The sequence below is a fragment of the Sturnira hondurensis genome, unplaced genomic scaffold, assembly GCF_014824575.4.
Source record: "Sturnira hondurensis isolate 20B ecotype Veracruz unplaced genomic scaffold, ASM1482457v3 Scaffold0006667, whole genome shotgun sequence".
Taxonomy (NCBI): Eukaryota; Metazoa; Chordata; class Mammalia; order Chiroptera; family Phyllostomidae; genus Sturnira; species Sturnira hondurensis.
Window position 1 is genome coordinate 538,602 of NW_028079298.1, and position 25,817 is coordinate 564,418.

General features: G+C 38.2%; 1 protein-coding gene across 3 annotated transcripts in view; it reads right to left on the reverse strand.

The window, feature by feature from the left end:
* UBE2V2 (ubiquitin conjugating enzyme E2 V2) overlaps positions 1–25,817 on the reverse strand; it is a 65,836-nt gene that overhangs the window by 9,731 nt on the left and 30,288 nt on the right. For 2 of the 3 annotated variants that reach the window (XM_037050274.1, XM_037050275.1), the window contains exons 2-3: positions 14,564–14,712; positions 1,766–1,891 (exon numbers count right to left, since the gene is read on the reverse strand). In XM_037050274.1, coding sequence (XP_036906169.1) covers positions 1,766–1,891; positions 14,564–14,712 — 275 coding nt within the window. The remainder of the gene's footprint in view (positions 1–1,765; positions 1,892–14,563; positions 14,713–25,817) is intronic. The other variant, XM_037050277.1, reaches the window with a different exon arrangement.

The window sequence follows — 25,817 nt, forward strand, 5'->3', positions numbered from 1 at the left end:
ACATCTTTAAACGTTCTGACATCCGAATTATAGGGGTACCAGAAGGGGAAGAGGAACAGCCATGAGTGGAAAACTTCTTTGAACAAATAACAAAGTTCAACTTCCCCAATCTGGAAAAGGAAATAGACTTCCAGAAAATCCAGGAAGCTCAGAGAGTCCCAAAGAAGTTGGACCCAAGAAGGAACACACCAAGGCACATCATAATTACATTAGCCAAGATTAAATGAAGGAGAGAATCCTAGAAACAGCGAGAGATAAGGGGAAGAATCCTAGAAGCAGCAAGAGATAAAGGGACAGTCACCTACAAAAGAGTTCCCCCATCAGACTGTCAGCTGATTTCTCAAAAGAGACCTTACAGGCAAGAAGGGGCTGGAAAGAAATATTTCAACTCATGAAATCCAAAGATCTATAGCCAAGATTGCTCTATCCAGCAAAGCTTTCATTTAGATTGGAAGGAAGATATAAAGTGCTTCTCAGATAAGATCAAATTCAGGGAGTTCATCATCACCAAGCCCTTATTATGTGAAATGTTAAAGGGACTTATCTAAGAAAAAGAAGAGAAAAAATATGAACAGTGAAAGGCCAGCAAACTCAGAGTTATTAACCACCACATCAAAAACAAAAGCAAATTAACGAGGACACCTAGATCGGGAGAGGAAACATAGAAATGGAGATCACATGGAGGGTTAGCAACAGGGGGGTGGGAGGAGAAGGAGGGAGAGGGTACAGAGAATAAGTAGCATAGACAGTAGGTAGAAAACAGACAGAGGAGAGGGCAAGAATAGTATGGGAAATATAGAATCTAAAGAACTTGAGACACGAGGTCATAAACTAAAGGGGGGAAGGGTGGGAGAGGGGTGTGCAGCGTGGAGGGGAATGAAGGGGGGAATAGAACAACTGTAATGGCATAATCAATAAAATATATTTTAAAAAATTCATGGTTTTAGCTACATAGATAGACAGAAAGAGGGAGGGGGAGGAACAATAGGTGTCCATATGTGACAAATTAGGTAAAACTATAAAGTAAGTAAATATAAAAGACAATTTTCAAGATGTTAATTACCTTGCTGGAGAAAGAGAACACAGGGACGGAATAAGTTCAAGCACACAGAATTTAAGACTACTGACAACATTCTGTAATATTTCCTAAGATGAATAAAGTTCATTCTAATATGTTATTATGATCCCTAACATGTATTTTGCATGTAAGTGTGATCTCAACATGGTATCTCAAAGAGTCCGAACTTTTAAGTCTGAATCTAATAGTCTATTCATATTGGAAATTTAGCTATTTCAACCAACTTTCATATGTGAATCAGGTAAAGAGTGTCATTTTCGTTTGTTTTAAATAAATAACAGTATACAACAACTATGATTACTTGTTTCAATACAGACATACCTGTTCCTTTTTTTTCAATACAGACATACCAATTCCCTTTTCATAAATATTCATCCTTTTAATCTCACCAAATATATTAATAACAACCACAAAGAAAAGTAACATTCAAAAAAGAAACTAATGGTCACCTTTTCAACAAATAAGGATTCAGTGAACTATGACTGAAGCAATTAACAAAACCCCAAGAGAAGTGTAGCTATCACACCTATATACATGAAGATTGTACATATGGGTTGATTTATAAAAGAAAAACAATGTAAGATAAACTTCTTTAGACTTTCATCTAAACATAGATCCTTTTATTATAACTTTCTTCTAACTATGTATTATAGGTTATATAAGAATAAAATGACTACTTTAACTTACCATTCCACTGGAATTATTTATTCCATTCATATTAATTTTGGTTACAAATCTAACTGATGGAGGAGCTTCTGGGTATTTAGGTCCACATTCTACTTTCAGGCTATATATTCTGTTTTCATAATTTGTCTAGAAGGCAAAAAAAAAAAAAACCACAATAATATTCAAGTGCTAATAAAGAACAAAGTACAATTTGAATGTAATTGATGTTATTGTGTATGTGATCAAGAATTTACTTTTCTACATTCAAATTTATTTGACCTATATAATTAGAAAAAATGCAGCAAACATAATAGAGATTTTATAAAATAATTCTATATGGTCATATCAAAATGATAAGAATGTGCTTTTTGTGATACATACAATGCCTATAACAAAAGAAAAAAGTATACCACATAAATTCAGGTTTCTAAAAAAGTTTACATTGTTGGGGAAGGAACTATTTGACTGTGTCACGCACACATATAAAGGTTCCCATTTGTCCAGGACAATTCTGTTTATTCCTACTGTCCTAGTATTAACATCAATAGTGCTTCTTTTCATTCTCAAAAGAACCTGTTTGGACAATAAATTATATGGTTATCCCACTCACAGGGCAATCAGTAACTTCTAGCAAAAGGAAAACCACTATATTATACTATCTTAAAGAAAGAAAATATTTTGTGCCTATTATTAGTTTTATTTCCATTACTAGTTTACTAATTTTGTGGTTCATTAAGTTCCATTATCTGAGTTCAGAGATAAAACGGAAAGCTTTATGTTTCCACATCATTTAAAAATAGGTTTTCTTAATTGAGAAGTTTCACACTACCATATCAAAGACTTAATGGTTCTAGATTATTCATGGCTTATTTTCATGCCCTATAATTAAGTCTTATTTATCATATTTGCTCACTTGATTAACTTACTGGTACATAATTAAAATACAAAAGTAAAAATTAATGAAAGGGACAAATATAATGCCTGTTGGTTTTTACAATAACCTGGAGGTGGGTGGTGCAACTAACCATCCGTCTACAGATTCCACTTACCAAAACTGAACCACAGCTTCCTTTCCCTTAAGAGTTACTTCTAAGTGGAGATCAGATCTGGGATATCAAACTTGGTATAGTTTAAAATATATGCAGTGGTCTTGTATAAAAGAAACACCTATATAAAACTCATCAAAGTTCAATGGTAAACATATATTAATAATATGATCAGCACTTAAGATAGTACAAAAAAGGACTAAAATCAGATCTCAAAGAAATCATCTAGTCTGTGGTTCTCCAATCTGGAAGAACCTCAGCTTGTCCAGAAAACTTGCATTAAAAAAACTCCTATAATAATAATAGCCCCACGAAATTCCGTAACAGTAAAGACACTCAAAGGTGTGGAAACAATCAGAACTCTCATATTTGCTGGGTGTCAAAAAATAGTATAACCATTTTGTAAACAATTTGGCATTTTCTTATGAACATTGATTAAGCATACTCCTACCCTATGAATTAGAAATTCCATTCCTAAGCAAGAGAAATGGAGACAAACATACATTCAAAAAAAGACTTGTATTAAAAAAAATGCTCATAGCAGCTTTGTTTGCAATAGCCAGAAAGCAGATAAAATCCAAATACCCATGAACAAGAGAACTATTATGGCATATCCATAAAGCAAACTACTACTCAGCAATAAAAATTACTACATGGAACACCACAGATGACTACCTAAGAAATTATGCTTAGTCCAAAAAAGCAAATTGGTAAGTGAACACGCTGCATGATTCCATTTCTACAAAGTTCTACAACAGTCAAAACTATAGGGTGCACAAAGTAGTGACTGGGGTGGAAAAGGGATGGGAAGGGGCATGGGGAACTTTGTGGGGTGATGGAAATGTTCTCTATCTCAGTAAGTGTGTGGGTAACAAGGTACACATTGGTCAAAACTCATGCTAAGATCTGTGCATCTTACTATATGTATATTATACCTTAACTTTTTAAAAAAGTTGAAGAACTATAAGCTAACCTAGTATCTAATTCAGTGCTTATATTAAACATCATACTACCTTTTTAAAAATATATATTTTAAGATACTTATTTATTTTTAGAGAGAAGAGAAGGGAAGGAGAAAGAGAGAGAAACATCAATGTGTGGTTGTCTCTCACGTGCCCCCCACTGGGGACCTGGCTTACAACCCAGGCATGTGCCCTGACTGGGAATCAAACCATACTACCTTTTGATACCTTGGGTTAATTTTTCTTTTACCTCTAAATTTTAAATTAACACTTGAGTATTTCTATTACTAACAAAAGAACAAAATAGAACAGAGTAGTAAAAGGAACTAATAATTATTAAGTATGCATTATAGTCAGATATTCTATTGTCTAATTATAAATTCATTTAATTCTCAAAACTTCAAAAGATGGGTATAGTACCTCCATTTGCACGTAAAGAAACATACATATAAGGAAAAGTAACTAAACCTCTAATGCTAAAAAATGTTGCTTCATAAAACTTAACACAAACATATGAGAAAAAGAAATTGCTAAATCATATAAATCCAAATAGGTACTATGATAACACAAAAACAGTACTCTTAATCAGTAGCACATTAAAAAAAAACAGCTAACTAAATAGCAGTATGTTAAAATAAGAATTTTCCTATTACCCTGGCTGAATGTGGATACCTAAAGCTAAGAACAAAATTGTTCTAAATATGGCACCTTCTAAATAGAAAACAACTAATGAAAGACAAACCCTGGCAGTTTTATTAAATGGCAAATGAATGAGTTCTGTGACCACTCACCTTATCCTAGTCCCATATGCCTCAGTGAGGGAGATAACTAGAGAAAAGATTCGAGACAGAAAATCATTATGTAGTGAGCAGTCTGGCTTGGGAAGTGTGTACTGTGCCTTTGCAAAGTACTCCCCTCCTGCTTCTTCCTGGCACCCAAGAGTGAGAAAGTGCTCCAAAACTACCACCCACAGAAAGCTGAGGACCCACTGGAAGAGAAGCACGGCCTGGCAGCCAGCAGCTCTGGTCTATGTGCCCCCCCTTGCCAAAAAGGCCCTAACCTCTCCACAAGCTAGAACAGTGTTTGTCCCAACACTAGGTGCAGCCTGGACACAGAAGCTTCCTGTACCTCTGTGACACCAGAAAAGACAGCCAGCTTAGAGAGTCCTGCTGGTAACCACAACTGGACAAGACATCAAGTAGAAGACAAATATAAAAGATGTTCTTCCACATTTGGCAACTGTGCTTTGAAACAGTCCACAAAAATCACTGAGGAACTTAGACATAATCTACAAAACTGTTCTTAAAATCCACTGGAGGTAGTAGCTAAGGAAAAAATAATATAAACAATTTCCACTTTATACTCCATCAATTCAGACTATCAAATGTTCAAACTATTCATTAAGATACTCATAAGTAAAAGACATTTTTTTAAAACATAACAGACATGGTAATAATGTTCATAGGCAGTGAAAATCAAGGTTACACATACTAAGTATAAAATATAAAAAATTCTAATCATCGGTATTATACTGCCTTCTTCAAAAGTCTCATGGAAAAATCAGAGTGGAGGGATGGGGGAGTTTGTTACTTTAGTAGTATAAACAAATTTTGCAAAGGAATACCAGAAAATATCAAACTTACATTAATTTATCTTTTAAAGTTACCACTGCTGCCCTGGTTGGCATGGCTAAGAGGACTGAGTGCTGGCCTGCGAACCAAAGGGTTGCCAGTTTAATTCCCAGTCAAGGCACATGCCTGGGATGCAGGCCAGGTTCCCAGTAGGGGGACGGGTGAGAGGCAACCACACACTGATGTTTCGCTCCCTCTATTTCTCCTTCACTTCCCCTCTCTATAAAAATAAATTAAAAAAAAATAAAGTTAGCACTGCTAATTACCTGATCCATTTTTCTTTGGTAATAATCCACAGGAATTCTAAACACAATCCAATAGGAAAAAATCAATGAAATGTTTCCATCACAAGGTTAAAGGAGACCATTCTGCATGGCATGGGCCCAGCTCCCACTTGGAAAGCCCAGTGGAAAGCAAGGTCTAGTACACAGGACCCACGCCCACAGATAGGTTCTCCTGTGTGGAATGAGACCTGCATTGTACCTAGGCCACTTTGAGACTTGCTTTTTCCTAAAACTGCCTCACCCTGAATTGAGGCAGAAAACGTTTACTGTCTATCTTTAAAGTAACTTCCTAAAATCTATGTTAACCCTTCCAAGGATGAATGTAACTAGATCAACCACGTTTCCCTTTATATTTGCAAACATCCTTCTTTTTTGATGTAATTAGCAACATCCTCTTCTCTGTTTTCTGTAAAAGGTAACCACCAAAAGTGAACCTGTGCAAGCAATAAAAGCCTGTCAAGGCAAGAGTCGGGGCGCTCTCATCTTGAGACAGTGGCTGAGGTGCTCCGAGGAACTCTCCCTTTGAGAGAGTGACTGTGCTGTCCCTTTATCTCCGCATGACTTGGTAGTCCATGTGAATTTGTCTCGTCTCAGCCACAACACTGTGAACACTCCAAGCCGGTGTCCACTTCAGCTAGCATCTAAAAAGGGACCCAGGGCTATGAGCAGTCGTGAACAGCATACCGACTTGGTTGAGTATGCGCGCATCAATCCAGGTTAAGGGCCAATGACACTGAGGGCTTTTCGGTTAGGTTGTAGGGTGTGTTGGATTTCAAAGGAAAGGGGTTTTCTTCCTAGGTCGCCCTCTCTGGTGACTGCTTTGCAACTGTACCTTCTTTAGTAAGCAGAAGCCTTGCTCTCCCCCCAAGTATCTGATGAAATATCGTGGGCACATGTTGAGCAGTTAAGAGCCACAAGGGCGCTGGCCTCAATAAAGACTTCCATGAGAGGATTAGTTGGACGTGCGCCAGGGTAGAACACTAGGTTTCCCACCAGCCGCAAGCAAAAGTCCACGCAACAAGAGGCACATTGTAAAAACACTCACAAGCCCATCCCCTAGGCATAACCCCCAACTAGACCTAGGCTTGGGGAAGAGAGCAAAGACTTTCCCTCTAATCAACTTTAAAAGAAGGAACTAGTTACAGGGCTATTTACAAACATCTCAGCAAATCCCTTCTTTTAAGCTGCCTGTTATGGTCCCTTCAATTTTGCTTTTTCCCTCCGTCCGTCTAAATAAGGATTTAAAGTTGCAGGTGGAGAAAAAGCAAAATTGAGAATGGTTTCGTAAATGCTGTGCTTGTGGCGGGAGGACTATCAGAAAAAGGTTCTATTTGTTAAAAAAAATTTTTTAAGGTTCCTGTGAATCCTCAACCATGGGGAATGGGCTAACGAACAGGAGCAATGTTTCAAGTAATTCAGCAGCTTCTTAAGGCTGCTGAATGGTCTCCCTGATTAGGGATCTTTAGACTTAATTATTTAGGAAAAATCTGGGCAGAAGTTGAAGTAACACCAGGTGGTGTGAGATAAAGACTCTAGGTTAGTGTCTCCCTCCTTTAGAGGATATAATTTAAAAATATTGGTTTGCTTGAATTTTGTTTTTGTTTCTGAATGGCTCAGTCTCAAAATATTCTGCTAAACCTCTGGTAAACAGAATAAGATCTCTAATATTACATCAGAAGGATTCTACTCAGAAAGAACTTAAACTGATTGTTTGAAAAAATTTCACTTCCCTCAGACAATAAAAAGCACAGGAAGAAAAATAATGATAAAATGTGTGTTTTAACCACTCTGAATCCTTCTGAAGGCCCAGGGACAGCTTCCGTCCTCAGAACAAACTGTGCCAAGATTAGTATCCTCCTTCCCTCCCTCCCTCCCTCTTTCTCAGCCTCCCTGAAGTTGTCAAGGGCACTAGATAATTGGGCAGCTCACTTCTGAGCACACTCAAGGAATGCAGTAATCAATAAAAATTAACATAAAAAAGTAAATATATTTGCCAACAGAGAAAAAACTGTTTCTGAAAGTAATGAATGTGTTCATAAATTTGTTGATCTAAAGCATGGTAAGTGGGATGGGGGGTGTGTGACATGTTAAAGAAATACTAAGAATCCTCCTTGTTTATGCCGGAGCTGTGACCTTTTATTATAAAAATGAAATATAGGTGTACTGTGTCCCAGGGACAACTAGCCCTCCTCCATGGAAGAGTAAGCACCATTTTTTAACTCAGTACTTGTAAATACTGATCATTTCCTTGGCAAAGAACTGGCTATTCTCCTGGAGGGTAAGGTTAGTCAATAGTCACAAAGGCCCTTGGCGCCTAAGCACTTCTTTCTAAACCATATTTGAGCAGAGCATGACCCATCTTTCCCACTTTCCTTGAAAACTCTGAACCTAGGAGCTACCGGGTCCTAAGAACAACTTGCTGCTTAAACTCACTGCAGCCTCCAGAAACAGCAGGGGGCCTGTCTTTCCAAGCAGAAGAAAAAAATGGCACTTTAAAACTGAGGCTATTTCTCAACCACCACTTGGAGCCTGGTTCACACTACTCCCTTGCCACTTACCTGGCTCTCCAATACACTGGTATGGGTTCATCAGTGGCCACTTAAAAGAGAGCGACTTGAACAGACTTGCCTTTTATTTAAACAACAATTAAAAGCAAGTCATATTGAACCCTCTAACAGCCCTTGGAATATGCCTATTTTTGCTGTACTAAAGAAATCTGGCAAATGGAGGCGTATTCATGACCTAAGAAAAATCAATGAATCCCTCCAACACTCTAGGGGCCTCCTATAGCTGGGAGTTTCCAATCCAGCTTGCATTCCAAATGATTGGCCACTTTTAGTTATTGATCTAAAGAACTGTTTCTTTACAATCCCTTTGGCAGAAAAGGATCAGGAACGTTTTGCATTTTCCCTCCCAGTCATTAACAATTCTCAGCCTTTACAGTGGTTTCAGTGGGAGAGTTTTGCCTCAGGGAAAACTATTGATACTCACTCTGGTGCCCTACATGCATCTGCTTTAACAGGAGAATCTGCTAAAAGCATACACGGCCTTTAGTCGTTTAGGATGGCCTCAGAAAACTAAAACTGATAGTGGCCCTGGATGCCTTGCCCATTCTACTCAGGTCCTCCTTCAGCATTGGAATATTCAACATAAAACAGAAACACCATACAATCCAACAGGTCAGGCAATTGGAGAATAGAATCATCATACATTTAAAAATCTTAAAAAACAAAAAAAGGGAGTCATGAATCCTTCCCCCCCAAATTTGATTATGCTAGCCATGTTTACATATAATATAATTTTCTAAATTGTGATAAATCACTTTGTTTCTCAAAAATTGAGAAACATTTTCAGAAGAAAGGGCCAAAGTCATCTTATCCTCAGGTTTTATACAGAGATTCGCTGGGAGATGGTTTTTGGCAGGGCCCTGTAGATCTCTTAACATGGGGCAGAGGGTATATATGTGTTTCCATTCCTACCGGTCTTGTCTGGCTACCAGCCAAAAGAGTAAAACCTTATCATGAGTGAAACAGACACCAAGCTCCGCTACCTGGAGCAGAGAATGGATGGACTGACAGACCAGATGGCCCAGCTGACCCTGAACAACCAAAAGGAAAATGGACACCCACACCGTCACTCACGGGCCTCAGTATGCCAATGGAGGAGGATGAGGCCTGCCTCAATGACAGGGGCCAAGGCTTAAGCACCTACCTCCTGCAGAGGGTAACAACCCCTCAGTACCCTATAATGTTACTTTAAAAATGATTCAACAGGCCCAGATTGATCAAGAAATCCTGACTCGCCTTTCTGTAGTTGAATCAGCACTCAACTGGATTGGCGAGCGCCAGGATGCACTAGTGACCCACCAACAGCTGACCTGTGATCCTGGATTCACCAAGCTGTACGTTACTATGCTCCAATAGAAATCCAGCCAATACTCCTGGAGTGATATTCAACATCACCTAAGAGAGGATTTCTCTACCAATCTCAAAGGACAAATTGATCAGTTTCAGCTTGAGCTCCACTAGCAGCTCAGTGACATTAAAAGCCTTACCAGACAAAAAGTGTTCCAGACCTCCCACAATAATCTAGAATTGTTGAATCCTAAAAACTGGTTCAATGGACTGAATTTACAAGTTTGGGTCATGGCAGCTCTTGTATGTCTCCTTGTCTTAATCCTTATTAATGCTTCACAATGTAGAAGCATATGTATATGGAGGTTGTTTGCTCAAGATTGCATTTAGGAACAGCAAATAGTAGGTTTCACAGGCTTAACAACTGCAATTGCATTCACAAACAAAAAAGGGGGAGAGATGAGGTTGGGAATCACCCTGCTTGGTTTCAGAAACTGTGAACCCTCCAGGGCTAAGGCTAAATGAGAGACCTCAGGACCCTAAGCCACTGAGGAAACAAAGCTTATCTCCCTCGAAGGAGCACCACCTCTGCCCACCTTACTTCATCCCACCTGACCCCCAGTGCATGACTGGTTAGCCCGGAAAGATTCCTCAAGGGAGAGATGACATAAGATAGGCATGGTCATGAGGGGGCCCTCAGGGAAGGACATGGCGGGCTATAGAAAAAGGGGGTGATGAACCCTTGCCATTTGGCTTTGACACAGCCTGAGTCCTCATTCTGTCTGCAAGACGTCTTCTAATTTCTTGGCTGCCTTACTTCTTTTGCTTGACCTAAGCCTGAAACAATGCAGGAGGTGGGTGCACCCCTGTGCTAGAAAGGGCAGGTTCCCCCAGGCCATTGGGTCTAAAAAAGAACGCATAAAATCCTGTGAAACATGCTTTGTTAATACCCTCAATTTAAATGATAAGGGTCCAAGCATAGAATGAGTTTGTTTACCCAAAACTTTATGGCCTGTTAGCTATCTGACCCTGACTCTAAATAAGCCCTCATAGTTCTCTGAATGTTATATATTATTTCATCATTATTGCTTGACAATGACTAATGGGCTTAATCTGAGAATGTGGGTCTTTCTCCAGTTGCTGGTTGCTTACAGATTTTAATAATGCTCTAAGTACCTTGACACATTTGCAAATTATTTTCCCAGGGTCGTGTGAGAGACCAGCAAGTAGCAAGCTTTGTGGGATCTATAACGAGATCTATAGCGGTCCTAACTAAAAACAAGGGGGGAAATATAAGAGACTATTTTGTGTGGCGTGGACCCAGCTCCCACTCAAAAAGGCCAGTGGAAAGCAAGGTCCAGTACACAGGATCCATGCCCATGGACAGGTCCTCCCACAGAGAATCAGGCCTGCATTGTACCTAGGCCACTTTGAGACTTGCTTTTTGCTAAAGCTGCCTCACCCTAAATTGAGGCAGAAAACATTTACTGTATATCTTTCTTTTTAGTGATTCTAAATTTATGTCAGTGTCATCAGATTTTTTAAAAAACATATTTTATTGATTACGCTATTACAGTTGTCTTATTTTCCCCCCTTCACACACCCTCCCACCCACATTCCCCAGCTTTAGTTCATGTCCATGAGTCATTATTATGAGTTCTTTGGCTTCTACATTTCCTATACTATTCTTACCCTCCCCCTATTTTCTACCTACTATTTATGCTACTTATTCTCTGTACCTTTTCCCCCTCTCTCCCGCTCCCCTGTTGATAACCCTTCATGTGATTTCCCTTTCTGTGGTTCCTTTCCTGTTCTAGTTGTTTGCATGGTTTGCTTTTGTTTTTGTTTTAGGTGTGGTTATTTATAACTGTGAATTTGCTGTCATTTTAATGTTCATATTTTTATCTTCTTTTTCTCAGATAAATCCCTTTAACATTTCATATAATGAGGGCATGGTGATGATGAACTCCTTTAACTTGACCTTATGTGAAAAGCACTTTATCTGTCTGCCCTTCCATTCTAAATGATAGATTCACTGGATAAAATAATCTTGGATATAGGTCCTTGCCTTTCATGACTTGGAATACTTCTTTCTGGCCCCTTCTTGGCTGCAAGGTTTCTTTTGAGAAATCAGCTGACAGTCTGATGGGAACTCCTTTGTAGGTAACTGTCTCCTTTTTTCTTGCTACTTCTAAGATTCTCTCCTTATTTTTAATTTTGGGTAATGTAATTACAATGTGCCTTGGTGTGTTCCTCCTTGGGTCCAAATTTTTGGGGACTCTCTGAGCTTCCTAAATTTCCTGGAAGTCTATTTTCTTCGCCAGATTGGGGAAGTTCTCCTTCATTATGTTTTAAAATAAGTTTTTAATTTGTTGTTCTTCCTCTTTTCCTCTGGCACCCCTATAATTTGGATGTTGGGACATTTAAAGATGTTCTGGAGGTTGGCACCCCTTATCTCTCCTAAGCCTCTGCTCATTTTCTTTGAATTCTTGTTTCTTCATTCTTTTCTGGTAGGATGTTTCTTTTTTCTTTCTGGTCCACATCACTGATTTGAGTCCCAGTTTCCTTCCTGTTCCTGTACATTTTCCTTTATTTCACTTAGCATAGCCTTCATTGTTTCATCTATTTTCTGACCAAATTCAACCAATTCTGTGAGCATCCTGATTACCAGTGCTTTGAACTGTGCATCTGATAGGCTGGCTATCTCTTCCTCACTTAGTTGTATTTTTTCTGGAGGTTTGATCTGTTTTTTTATTTGGGCCATTTTTTTTTTTGTTTTGTTTTGAAGCACTTGTTACATCGTAAGGGGCGGAGCTTTCGGTGTTAACCAGCGTGGCGTAACCCACATCTCTGTTGTGATGCTGTATGTGGGGGAGGGGTCCAAGAGGAAACAACGGCGCTTGCTCCCCTCTCCCAGATTTCAGTCATTTCCCCCTCTACCAACAAGCAAATGGGCTCTTCTCGTGCTGACTGTTGGGTGGGTGAGTGTGTGTGCATTCTAGTACCCTGTGGGTCTCTCCAACAAACTCTCTTGTGAGGCTGGGAGTTTCTCCCGCTGGCACTTCAACACCCCAGGTGTTTTCAAGCAGAGGTTGGAGGCTTTATTTCCCCAAGCTGGGACCCTGGCTTGTGAGGTCTGTCTTGCTCCCCAGTTGTTCCTCCTGGTTTACCTGTGTGGAAATGTGGGACTGCCTTCTCCACCAACCAACGCCTGGATGGGTCCACTGGCCGCCACCTTGCCCGCCCTGTTCTGCCAGCCGCACACAGCCTTGCCACTTCTTTACCTGCCTGCCCATCTCTGCCCCTTCTACCAGTCTGGATGGATGTTTGTTCTTTGACTCCTTGGTTGTCAGACTTCCATACAGTTCAATTTTCTGTCAGTCCTGGTTGTTTCTGTTAAGTTGTTGTTGTCCTTCTTCTGGTTGTGCGAGGGGGCAGTGTGTCTACCTACACCTCCATCTTGGCTGGAAGTCTTGTTTACTGCATATCTTTAAAGTAACTTCCTAAAACCTATGCTAAACCTTCCAAGGACAAGTATAACCAGTTCAACCACTTTTTCCTTTACATTTGCAAATATCCTCCTTTTTTGGTGTAATTAACAACATCCTCTCTTTTGTTTTCTGTAAGTGGTAACCACCTAAAGCAAACCTGTGCATAATAAATGAGGACCATCCTCAAAGTACTGTGCCCAGAAAAACAATAAAAGCCTGTCAAAGCAGGGGTCGGGCACTCTCTTCTTGAGAAAGTGGCTGAGGTGCTCTCCCCTTGAGAGAGTGGCCATGCCATCCCTTTTCCTCCACATGACTTAGTAGTCCATGTAAATTTGTCTTGTCTCAGCCACAACAATATGGACACTGCAGGCCGGTGTCCACATCACAAGGTAGCAAAATAGTATAAAAAACCAGAGTGAAAAAGAACTTCAAATGTGTTACACTATACATATTTCAATATATATACATATTTGTCATATACATACATGACTATTAGTGACTATCTAGTCACATTAAAATGACAGCAAATTCACAGTTATAAATAACCACACCTAAAACAAAAACAAAAGCAAATCATGCAAACAACTAGGACAGGAAAGGAACCACAGAAAGGGAAATCACATGAAGGGTTATCAACAGGGGAGCGAGAGAGAGGGGGAAAAGGTACAGAGAATAAGTAGCATAAATAGTAGGTAGATAGTCATTAGTGAGTCATATACATACATGACTCACTGCAGGGAGTGCAGTTAAGTAGAACCTATGAGTAAGAAATGCAATGTAGAAAAATATTTCCCAAATATTGAGTAAAAATTCTGAGTAAAAATAAAACTTCACAAACTTCAGGAAGACCTAAGAATAAAATACAGTGGGCTTGTTCCCAACATCACTAGAAAATATGCAGTAATCAAAACCTTTTCAATAGATATTATAGATGAAGAAATTGAGGCCTATACCATTTACATGGTAAGCCAACTATCACAAAGCAAATAGCAACATGCACTGAAGAGAAACCAATTTAAAAATTATTGGTTATACATATTGGATTAGTAATTAATATATATCGGGGTAGACTGTTTACGCTTGCCAGTTAACCACTCCATTACCTCACCTTTTCTCTTGTCTATCTGGAATATTCTCCATCCCCATCACCACCTTCTGAAATCCTACCAGTTAGTTCTTTAAGGCTCATTCCAAAGGCAACTTCCTCCACTGTTCAACCTTCCTCCATTATTGCAGCTAGAAGAAACATATCCTAAAGTCCCTTAGTGAACTTTCTCTGCCATCTTTAGAGTCTGTCATTTGTTTTCTTCTCTACTAAAAAACAAACACCTTGATGGCAATGACAATATCAATCTTCCCCCCTAAGCCCTCCAGAAAAATCAAGTATTATACCCTGCACAAGCGAAGCATCAATAAATGTATACAAAATGAAAAGGGAATAAATGTTTCTCTTAGAAGTATGATTATTTTAATATCAATATTATAAAATAAAATGCTTACTGTAAAGTACAAAAATATTAATAGAAAAAATATGTAATTTATAGCACTGACCCTTGGTGGTCCAATAATCATGCCTGTCCACCTTGTAAGAGTCATGTCTTCATCGTCTTCAAGGCCCCAGCTAACTGTACCATCGCCTACTCCTTTTTGTCCTTCTTCAAGTTCTTCCAACAAGCGAAAATTACGAGGAACTTTAACTCCTATACAAAAGAACATCAGTGTAAATGCAAAAAGCTCACATTTATAAGCACTATACATATTCAAATGCAGCTTTTTCCAAATTATAATTTCCCCAAAAGACAAAATTGCCTCAAAAAATTCTGCCCCAGAAAATGCTGAATCTAATAATCTTTCAAAATGAAAACGCTAAAGAAAGCACTGTACCAAATATTAATAGTATAGAACATGCATATAAATTTCTAATTAATCAATTTTATACTGACATAAATTAATCATAAGGAAATGATATCAAAGTGAATAGTTGAGATTTCTTTTTTCAACAGTTCTCTGACTGCAATTTTTGATGGTTCCTATTTTGATATGATAGGGAAATTTCAGTTATTCTTGCTAATATTACAGCAGGATGAATAATACCAAACAGTAGATAATCTAGAAATAACACATTTACTTAGATAGTAATAACTTTTTCTAGTATTTGTTTAGCTTGTGTTCCTACTAACAGAGGTTAATAGAAAGTGACATAGTTGATTGGATATTATAGCTTATATGCTACAGCAAACTTATTTGCTAAATAATCATTAATATATGACTCCAGAGTGTATCTTTCTAATTTTGAAAATTAAAATAGACAATTTTCATGTTTTTATATATGAGAAAATATTAAAATTGTTTTTATCTCAAAATTTTATATATGTATAACTTTATTAACTTTATTTGATATATGTAAACTTTATGACTTTAATAAATTTATTAAAATTTATATATAAAATGTTATATTTATTTAATGAGATTTCTGTTCCTAGCCAAGAACAATGTATTAAATAAATGGACATGATCAGAAAGTTCATAAAAGTTCAATTTTATTAACATATACTCTCTAATGATTTTTAAAGAATAGAATTATATACATCTTTTAAAAGGCACTAAAAGGTATTATTTTCTAGAATGCTAAAGCGGCCCTACTCACAGTCCTCAGCCAGTCTCTTTCCTGTTCTTATTCCCAACCAATGTGGTCCTACGTCTCCCACGTAAGCACTAGTACATACCGTATTTTTCATACTATAAGACATACTTTCCACCTCCCACCAAATTTGGGAGGAAAAGGAGCTGCGTCTTATAGTCTGAATGTAGTTTACCTGGCTTGCGGTGGCGGGGGGTGGGGAGAGAGGGCGCAGGGCAGGGGCCTACGTTATTTATGTTATTAAATATTTACCACATTTTTTGCCTCAAAATCTTTTTTTCCATTTTCCTCCTCTAAAACCCAGGTACGTGTTACGGTCTGGTGCGTCTTACAATCCAAAACATTCAGTAATCCTTAATATTCAATAGGACAGTTACTCAATTTTAAAACAAATCCCCTAGGGCCTACCCTTCACCTATTTGTCCAGAACCTGGCAAATTTCACACAAGCCACAAACCATTCTCACACCTCCACTTCTATACCCTTTAACTTCATGGCTCCTTATTTTATTCTCAAAATCAACACAGATATCTTTCCTCTCTGCCTAGAATCTCCTAGCCTTTCAGTTTCCCACTCTCATTTTCACTAAATCCAGTCTTTGCCATCATTTTGGCCTCCAATCTGTGGAATCATACTATGATTCTTCCAATTTATCACAAACTTTCCTAGGATCACTGGCCTGGGCTCTCCAAAATATGGACCCTGTGGTTTCCTCTGTTCACAATAGCATCTAACATAAAACACCATCCAGCCCCACTACACAAGTCCTGAAAAATTAGATAATGGCTCTGAGAATCCTCTATCTTTGGCTCTGGTGGAAAGCACGTGTTCACATGCTCTCTCACTCTCTTGTACACACACAAACAAGCAATTATAAAGCACAAAGAAGTGATATCTTCTTTAAAGCAAGTATCATTTTGTATAACTTCTGTCTCTTGCTGAAACCAAAACATCTCTTAACTTGCTTGTTCACAGTAATCCTTCTACACATATAATCAAAAGCCAGTAAGTATTTAACTTAAAAACACTAGTCACTTTATGTGCTTCATAAAAAAATGCTTGAATATCTTGGGCCAAAGAAATATGGAACTGTTATAAATCACAAAAACAAGAGTAGTTATTATTCTAACTAATGTGATTATTAATAACTGTTTAGCATACATTGTATGCTATTTTAAATAAATTATCCCATTTAATCATAAAAGCATTCATTCTACAGTTGTGGAAACTCAAGTTTGAAGAAGTTATGTGACTTGTCAGTTTCCAGACCAAAGTCACTCTTTAACCCTTAAGTTACATAGCACTACAAGCTACACAGGCAACATATCCTGACACAGATCTAGGAGTCAGACTACCTACATGACATGTGACCTCAGCAGTTTTCTCACCTGTAAATTTGAGATAATGATAGTTCCTACCTCACGGAAGCATTGTGAAATTTATACAAGGGAATCCGCCTGAAACAAATGATGGCTCTGACCATTTTTAGTTTCCAATGATACTAAGTAGAACTGCATAAAACTTCTACTTAACTTTATATAAATTGTGCAAGAAATAAAAGCTTTTTGTACAATCCTGTAGGGTGATTCCCCGGGAAATTTTATCCTAAGCTGTAAATTTCTATTCACATAACATTGACAACTGCTATTTGCTATTATTGAGTTGCTTTTTAAAGTAATCTTATATGAGCTTGACTGCCCTTACCATTATGCAGTCATTCCCCAAGAATAATTCCAATTTTTTTTTTTTGTGTGGAGAACAAAAGTTTATTCTAAAAATGGATCTCAGTAAAAATGAATTACCAAAAGCTGGTTATTATAATAAAAAGAAAAAGCAGGTACTTGTTTTAAATTATTTTCTAAAAAATAGTCTCATCATTATAATACACTGCCAACTATCATTTACCTGTATTTTAATTACTGATTTTATGGGTTGTCCAAGGAAATTTTAAAATCATTGACTGGATTCTGCCTATATATATATATATATATATGGACTGCATTTGTCTTCAAGTAAATATATTCTCAAGTATTACTAACAAATTGAACATTTGATTAAGTAAAAACAATTAGAAAGATAAATTTATGCTTAGGAAATATGCTGCTCCAAAGCAAAATATTGGTTTGCATTACCATTTCCCCTCGATTTTGTAATGACCCCCCCGCAAAAAAAAACCCCAAAAACAAACCAACAACAAACAAACAAAAAAACTGACTATATTGAAGTACTGGTATTTCAAAGTAATAAATCATACAACTTACCTGATGAGGAAAGACATTAACTAAATTATTTCACATTAAAAGAACATTTGAAAGATATATAATGACATTTAAATTTACAAAGTGGTTTTATATCCCAAGGTGCTAAAGAAACAATCACTCAAGAAAATTGCAGGCCTATCTACAAAGTTCTGAGTGATTTGAAGTACTGAAATACCAAGAATGTGGCAACAACACTTAATTACATTTAAACTTAAGTTTAAACTTAAACTTAAAAGGCTCCCATTACTATAAAATATACCTTAAGTGTATTTTGCAAAGATATTAAAGCAGTAGTTGAAAGTAGTATGGCTAAATTGGTAACATACAACTTACCTATCAGCCCAAATCTTGCTTCAAACTAATGTATACATGCCTTTCATACTATTTCCTCCACAATGTACATGTCACACATAGCCTGTCACATACATATTTTAGAAAATTTTTATCACCCCTATTCACCACATCAATTGGCCATAATGTACAGTGAGTAGAAATTATCCTTTTATATCAAAATTCTTGATATTCTCTGTAGACCAAAAACTGATCACAAAGTTACATATAATCCCTACTGTAGCTCCATGTTTATTAGGACATCTTTGCTCATTTCTAGACTATTAAAAATTGGTGTGATTTTCTTTGACCAATCTAAGATATAATTATTATTGAGGGATCCAAGATGGTGGTGCACTTGATAGGAGTTACACGCACCTCCTCCCAAGACAAAACTGGAACTACAACTAAGTTATAAAACTATGAACCTAAATAACTAATTGAGGACTAGGTAAAGAGAAGTCTTCCCCGTATCCATGTGCAGTGGTTAAGAATCTGGAGGCATATCTCAGCTGCAAAGGTTTCCCCAAGAAGAGCAAGAGGTCTTAACCCCATGCTCGGCTCCCCAGCCACGATCACCAGAGCCAAGAAGAGGAGCCCATATAACAAACACATGGCTGTGAAAATCAGGGATTCTATCTGCCAGGGAGAGAAGGAAGTCTGCTAGAAACCCAGGCTCCCTCATAGAGGACCAGTGCACAAAATCTCATTCACTGTCACTCATTCCAGGCTCTGTCAGGGACAACAAAGAGTAGACTGGAGTCATGTGAGGACAGACTGGGTTGTGTGGTTCCAGGGGATCTCTGGGCTGAATCTCTCATCCCTACTGTACACAGAAGCCATAATTCCTGGACAGAACCCTCTCCTCCAATTAGCATCAGCCTTGGGGGATTCACTAGCCCCCATCCTCCTACTTGTCACCTACCCTGCCATGCTCAATCATCAGCTGCCTGAACCAGTGCTATAAACTTTCCTAAAGAAATCTTGAAGTTCAGGTGTACACAGTGGGTGTCAGAGACTGAACTGTGCAGCTCTGGGGTGGGGACCATTTTACCCTCACACGCCTGACTGCCATCACCATTCTTGTACAGATCCCTCCCTTCTCACAGTGCAATTCTGGTCTGTTTTGGCGTGATGAACTCTGTGGTCCCACCCTAAAGAATCCCTCAGACCACAGCCCACCATGAAACTTGGTAGGCGCCTGGCAGGTGGCAGCTAGCCTTGATGTATAGAGAGGCCTCGCACTCAGCATGGTGGAGTCTGAATCTGTACCAAACCAGTAAATACCACTCACCCCTACCTGATAACTCACAGAGAACATACCTCACAGAATTTGTGAATCATGGGAGGCTCTTTAGCAACTGAACCTAACAAGCAGACAGTAGGTGGAGGCAAATCTTGGGGTGTCTTGGGCTTTTTGGTGATTTGCTCTAGACTCAGCTCTAGGTTCAGTTCTAATAGAAGGCAGCTTGGCATCTCCCACAGGCACACAGGCCAAGCATAGACAGCCATTAACTGTGGATCACATTGCAGCTCCAAACAGGTAGCCCAGAGCCAGTCACAGGCAGTTCCTGACTTCAGCCTTCATTGGGGTCCCTCTCAAAAGGCCCCAGAACAAACACACCCAGGTGGCATGATTCCGATCATGTCAGAGCATGACCCAAATAGTTTCACAAGCAGCACACCCAAAAGGGAGATCTCAGGAGGCATCAGAGCCTGCTGGAGTGAATTCACTCCCAAGATCTGGCCCTGCACGGCAGCATGTAGAATGTGGTCAGGGTGGATCATAGTCAGCCAATCTGAGGATGAATTCCACCAACAAACAGTCCAACAGCAATCAAGACTCAACTACATCAGGAAGGCTCACAAACCCACACAAGGGAATTTCCTGGGGCACCTTGCTCAGGTGATCAGAAAGACTGTAGTAATAAATGAGCCCCACAAGGCAGCTACTACATAAAGCAATAATACCAAGACTGGGAAACAATCTACCTAATACACAAAAACAAATACAACAGGTAATCAAAATGGAGAGACAAAAGAGTATTATTCAAATGAATGTACAGAGAAATCCCCAGGAAAAGAACTAAATGAAGGTAAGCAAGCTTCCAGATACAAATTTCAAACCAAAAATTATAAGGATACCTAAGGAACTTAGGGGAAGAATAAATGAATTCAGTGAGAACTTAAATCAACAGCAGGTCAGATGAAGCAGAGAAACGAATCAGCTATTCAGAAGATAAGGTAGCAGAAAATATCCATTCAAAGCAGCAAAAAGAGAAAGAATTTTTTAAAAATGAGGATAGTTTAAAGAACCTCTGGGACAACATCAAGCATGACAATGTTCAGGTCATATGAGTACCAGAAGAAGAGAGACAGCTAGAGATTGAGAACTTATTTGAAGAAATAGAGATTGAAAACTTCCATAACCTGGCAAAGGAAAAGACACAGTTCAGAAAGCACAGATACTCCCAACAAGATAAACCCAAAGAGGCCCACACCAAAACACATCATAATTAAAGTGACAAAGGTTAAAGTCTAAAAGAAAAATCTTAAAAGCAGCCAGAGAAAGATGGTTAGCACCTACAAAGGAGCGTCCGTAAAACTGTCAGCTGATTTCTCAACAGAAACATATCAGGCCAGAAAAAAACTAGCACAAAGTACTTAAAGTGATTGAAAGCAAGGCCCTAAAACCAGGGCTATTCTACCCAGTAAGGCTATCATTTAAAATTAAAGAAAAAATAAAAAAGAGAAATAAAGGGTTTCTCAGACCAAAAAATAAAACCTGAAGGAGGCCATCAATACCAAACCAGTAATGCAATGAAGGTAGCATTCCAACAAGAGAATATAACCCTTGTAAACATGCATGCACCCAACATAGGTGCACCTAAATATATAAACATTAATAGACATAAAGGGAGAAATTGACACTAACAGAGTCATAGTAGGAAATTTTAATGTCCCATTGACATCAATGGATAGATTTTCCAGAAAGAAAATAAGTAAGGGCACGGTAGCCTTAAAGGACACACTGGACCAAATAAATTTTATTAATATTTTCAGAGCATTTCATCCCAAAGCAGTTAAATACTCTTAAATACACAAAGAATGTTTTCCAGGATAGACCACCCATTAGACCAAAAAAAAAGTCTCAATAAATTTTAAAACACTGAAATCATATAGAGCATCTTCTCTATATGATTTGCGTACCACAACGGTACGCAACAAGTAATCAATTTCTGGGGAAAAAATGAAATACACATGGAGGCCAAATAACTGTTACTAAACAATGAATGGGTTAACAATGATTTCATGGAAGAAATCAGGAGTGCTAGCCAAGATGGAAGGGCAGGCAGAAATGCTTTGCTTCCTAACATAACCAAAGGGAGGATAACAACCAATCTAAAAACAGAGAACAGCCAAAACTGCCAGAAAATCATTTGCATTTAAGTCTAAAAACCAAGGAATTAAAGGAAAATTCATCCAGACAGTAAGAGAGGTGGAGACTGGCAGTGGGGTGGAGAGGACAAACAGCAAGGACAGGCAGGCGTGAACCCACATCCGTGCCCAGAGGAGTGGGGAGGAACAACAGGGGAGCAAGACAGACCACGAAATCCAGGGTTTCAGCGTCAGAAACTAAAAGATTCAAAATCCCAGACTGTAAAAAACAAAACAAAAACCTGTGGGCTTTGTGGAAGTGGGAGAAAATCCCAGCCTTACAGGAGAATTCATTGAAGAGATCCAGATCCTAAAATGTAAACAAACTCACCTACCTGCAAATGAACACTGAAAGGGCACAATCTGCTTGTGGGCATAAAGGAAAAAGTGGGATGAAAGCAGAGCAAGCAACACTGTTCCCTATCTAACCACTCCCTCACAGGCCATAACACAGGAAAGAAGGTTGCCCTGACCCAATGAATCTAAGGCTCTGCTCCTTACCACGTTAACAGGTACCCAGACTCAAGAAATATGGCCTAAATGAAGGGGAAGAACAGATCAAAATTTCAGAAAAAGAACAAAGCAACAAGGAGATAGACAACCTGTCTGATGCAGAGTTCAAAACACTGATAATGAGGATGCTCAAAGAATTGAGCTTGGTTGCAAAATGAAGAAATGAAGACTACACAAAGTGAAATAAAGGAAAACATATAGGAAACCAACAGTGAAGGGAAAGAAACCAGGACTCAAATCAATGATGTGGAACAAAAGGAAGAAACAGGCATCCAACCAGACCAGAATGAAGAAACAAGAATGCAAAAAAATAAGAAGAGGCTTAGAAACCTCTGTTACAACTTCAAGCATTGCAACATCTGAGTTAGGGGAGTGCTGGAAGAAGAGAATGAAATTCAAAACTTATTTGAACAAATAATAAAGGGAAACTTCCCTAATCTGGCAAAAGAAATAGACCTCCAAGAAGCTCAAAGAGTCCCACAAGGAGGAACACACCAAGACACATCCTAATTAAGTTAGCAAAGATTAAAGATAAGGAGAGAATCCTTTAAAAATATTTTATTGTTCAATTACAGTTGTCTGCATCTACCCCCCTCCCCAGATAAGGAGAGAATTTAAAAGCAGCAAGAGGAAAGGAGAGTTACCTACAAAAGAGTTCCCATAAGACTATCACCTGGTTTCTCAAAAGAAACCTCTTGAGAGGCTAGAAGGGGCTGGAAAGAAGCATTCAAAGTCATGAAAGGCAAGGACCTACATCCAAGATTGCTCTATCCAGCAAAGCTATCATTTAGAATGGAAGGGCAGATAAAGTGCTCCCAGGTAAGGTCAAGTTAAAGGAGTTCATCACCACAAGCCCTTATTATATGAAATGTTAAAGGGGCTTATCTAAGAAAAAGGAGAAAATAAAAACTATGAAAAGTAAAATGACAACAAACTCACAACTGTCAACAACTGAACCTAGAAACAAAAGCAGACTAAGCAAACAAGTGAAACGGAACAGAGTCACGGAAATGGAGATCACATGGAGGGTTATCAGTGTGGAGGGGGAGTGGAGAGAATGGGGGAAAGGTACAGGGAATAGGAAGAATAATTAGCAGGTACAAAATAGGCAGGGGACGGTTAAGAACAGTATAGGAAATGAAGAAGCCAAAGAACTTATATGTAAGACCCATGGACATGAACTAAGGTGGTGTGGGGGAAATCCTGGAGAGAAAGGAGGTACAGGGTAGAGTGCCACCATAAAGGGAAGAAAATATGGGACAACTGTAATAGTATAATCAGTAAAATATACTAAAAATAAGCTATGGACATTAAAATGGCAATAAATTTATAACTGAATCTAAAAAAGAAACTGAGCAAACAGCAGAACAGGAACAGAATCATAGATATGGAGATCATGTAGAGGGTTATCAGATAGGAAGACGAAGGGACAGAATAAGGGATAGGTACAGGGATTAAGAACTGCAAATTGGTAGGTACAAAACAAGGCAGGGGATGTTATGACCAGTATAGGAAATGGAGTTATGTCCATGGACATGAACTGAAGGGGGGAATGCAAGTACCAGGGGGAGGGGTCAAAGGGGAAATATTGGGACAACTGTAATAGCATATTCAATAGAATATAAATTAAAAAATAAAAAAAATTATCATGTTAAATATTGCAACTCACTGATATTAAAAAGAGATATATATCAACTACTGAAAGTGAGAAGGTCATTAATAAAAATACAGGCTGTCCATTGGCTAACAGAGCTAAGCTCAGGTATTGTTTATTTTATTTGATGTGGGTGTGGGGCAGATGGTGGTGTGCATTTTGTTTCTAAGCCAAGTACTAAGATTTAAAACATAAAACACTGATGCTCTCTGAAGAGACTCTTAAACTAAAATTATGTGTAAGACCTGGTTTACTCATAGGAGTTTACTCACAGTAAAAGCTTTGCTGTGGTATTAGTAATCAGGTTATATCCACTTCTGAAGAGCACTGAAGTTCTCTGCATGAGCAACAAACACAATCAACACTGAGTGCTGTGACAAGCATCTTATTCGCATGCCCAGATGGCACTGTGCTTTTTAATGTCTTCCAATTAAATGAAAATAGGACACGATTTGTCTATGTATTTTCTAAAAGTGAATATAATCATTGCATTGACTATATGCTACAAATGTTCATTAAAATCCCAAACCAAACCCTTTTTACCATTAGTAATCATGAGGAATTTTAAAGTATTTACATAATATATTGTACCTCTAATGCATGGCCTGTTTATACTATTTTCAAAAAGAGAACACTGTCTTAAACTAAATAATTGGGTGCATCAATCTTTCCACTGGTCCTTGGAATCCCTCAAATGATAGGATCATGTTCATCAATGGTTCTTTATAGACTGTCTCTTCTTGAATAATACATTTTGCATCCAATATAAAAAAGATAAAATTCCCCAAGGTAATCCAATACCACCAACAAAGCTGCCAATATCAAAATTTGATCCTTTCTTTTCTTTAAAATTCATAGTTACAGTGACTTATTGATGAAGATACACAGGTCACTTAACAATCATGGGTTGTAGTCATCACGCGGGATGTGTTTTGTGAAAAATTGTTTATATGTAGGTACTTTAAGGTTGTGGAAGTCTTTATTTGTTGAGACCTCTGGTGTTATCAATTTTAGATGTTGCTATGGGTTTCAAGGTGGTGATGCATCCATTTTTGAGACTGCGGAAACTGGAATTGTAGATGGTTTCTTTGGAAGATTCACTTGTAAGGCTGAAAGGTACATCTGGGAGTATTCCCTGTTGGTTTAGTAGTGGGGTTTTTGAGAAGTGTGGATTTCTGCTTAAAAAGCCCCCACCCCAGACCTCACCATTCTTGATGGCCTTCTGCAGCACTAACACCAGCAGCACCCCAACAATAATCACAGCCCAGTCACCTTGCCTAATGAGTTCCACTGCTCAAAAAGCAGGAGTAAAACACTGTAGCCAAAGCTTCAAAATTTAAGTCACAAAAATAGGAACTCACCTTCTGGTTTTGCAGTACTCAAAATCATGTTAATATAAGCATTGATAAAAGCTCCTCTTTAATTTTCCTAATTTTTCAGAAATTTAATACTGAAATATTTTTGGTTTTATTCAAATGCTTTTATCTTCCTAAATTCCTGATTATTTTCCTTAAAAAATTATGAAAGCACCACCATGATGAGGAACACATAATTATGCAGCATAATAATGAGACCTACATTTTATCATCTATTAACCTTTACACTAATTCATTCAGTCAAACACTTCACTGAAACTACACGCAATTACTATGCTAGACATTTACTACCTGAAAAACTAGAACCTCTGTTTACCTTCAAGCTTACAGTCTAAAAGAGAAAAATTAAGGAGCATAATACAAAGGGAAAAGTATTATGAGAGCACCTAGAATAGAGACCTCACTGCAAAAAAAGGGACAAGAAGGTTTCCTTAAAGAAATTCTCTAGATGCACCATAGAGAACAGAAACCACCCAGGTAAAGAGTGGGTGAAAGTAAGTAATATGACCATGGAGAACATCAAAAACTAAGTAGTGCACTCTAGCTACATGACAAACTCACAGTAATGATGTAAGTTCCCCTCAAATTAATC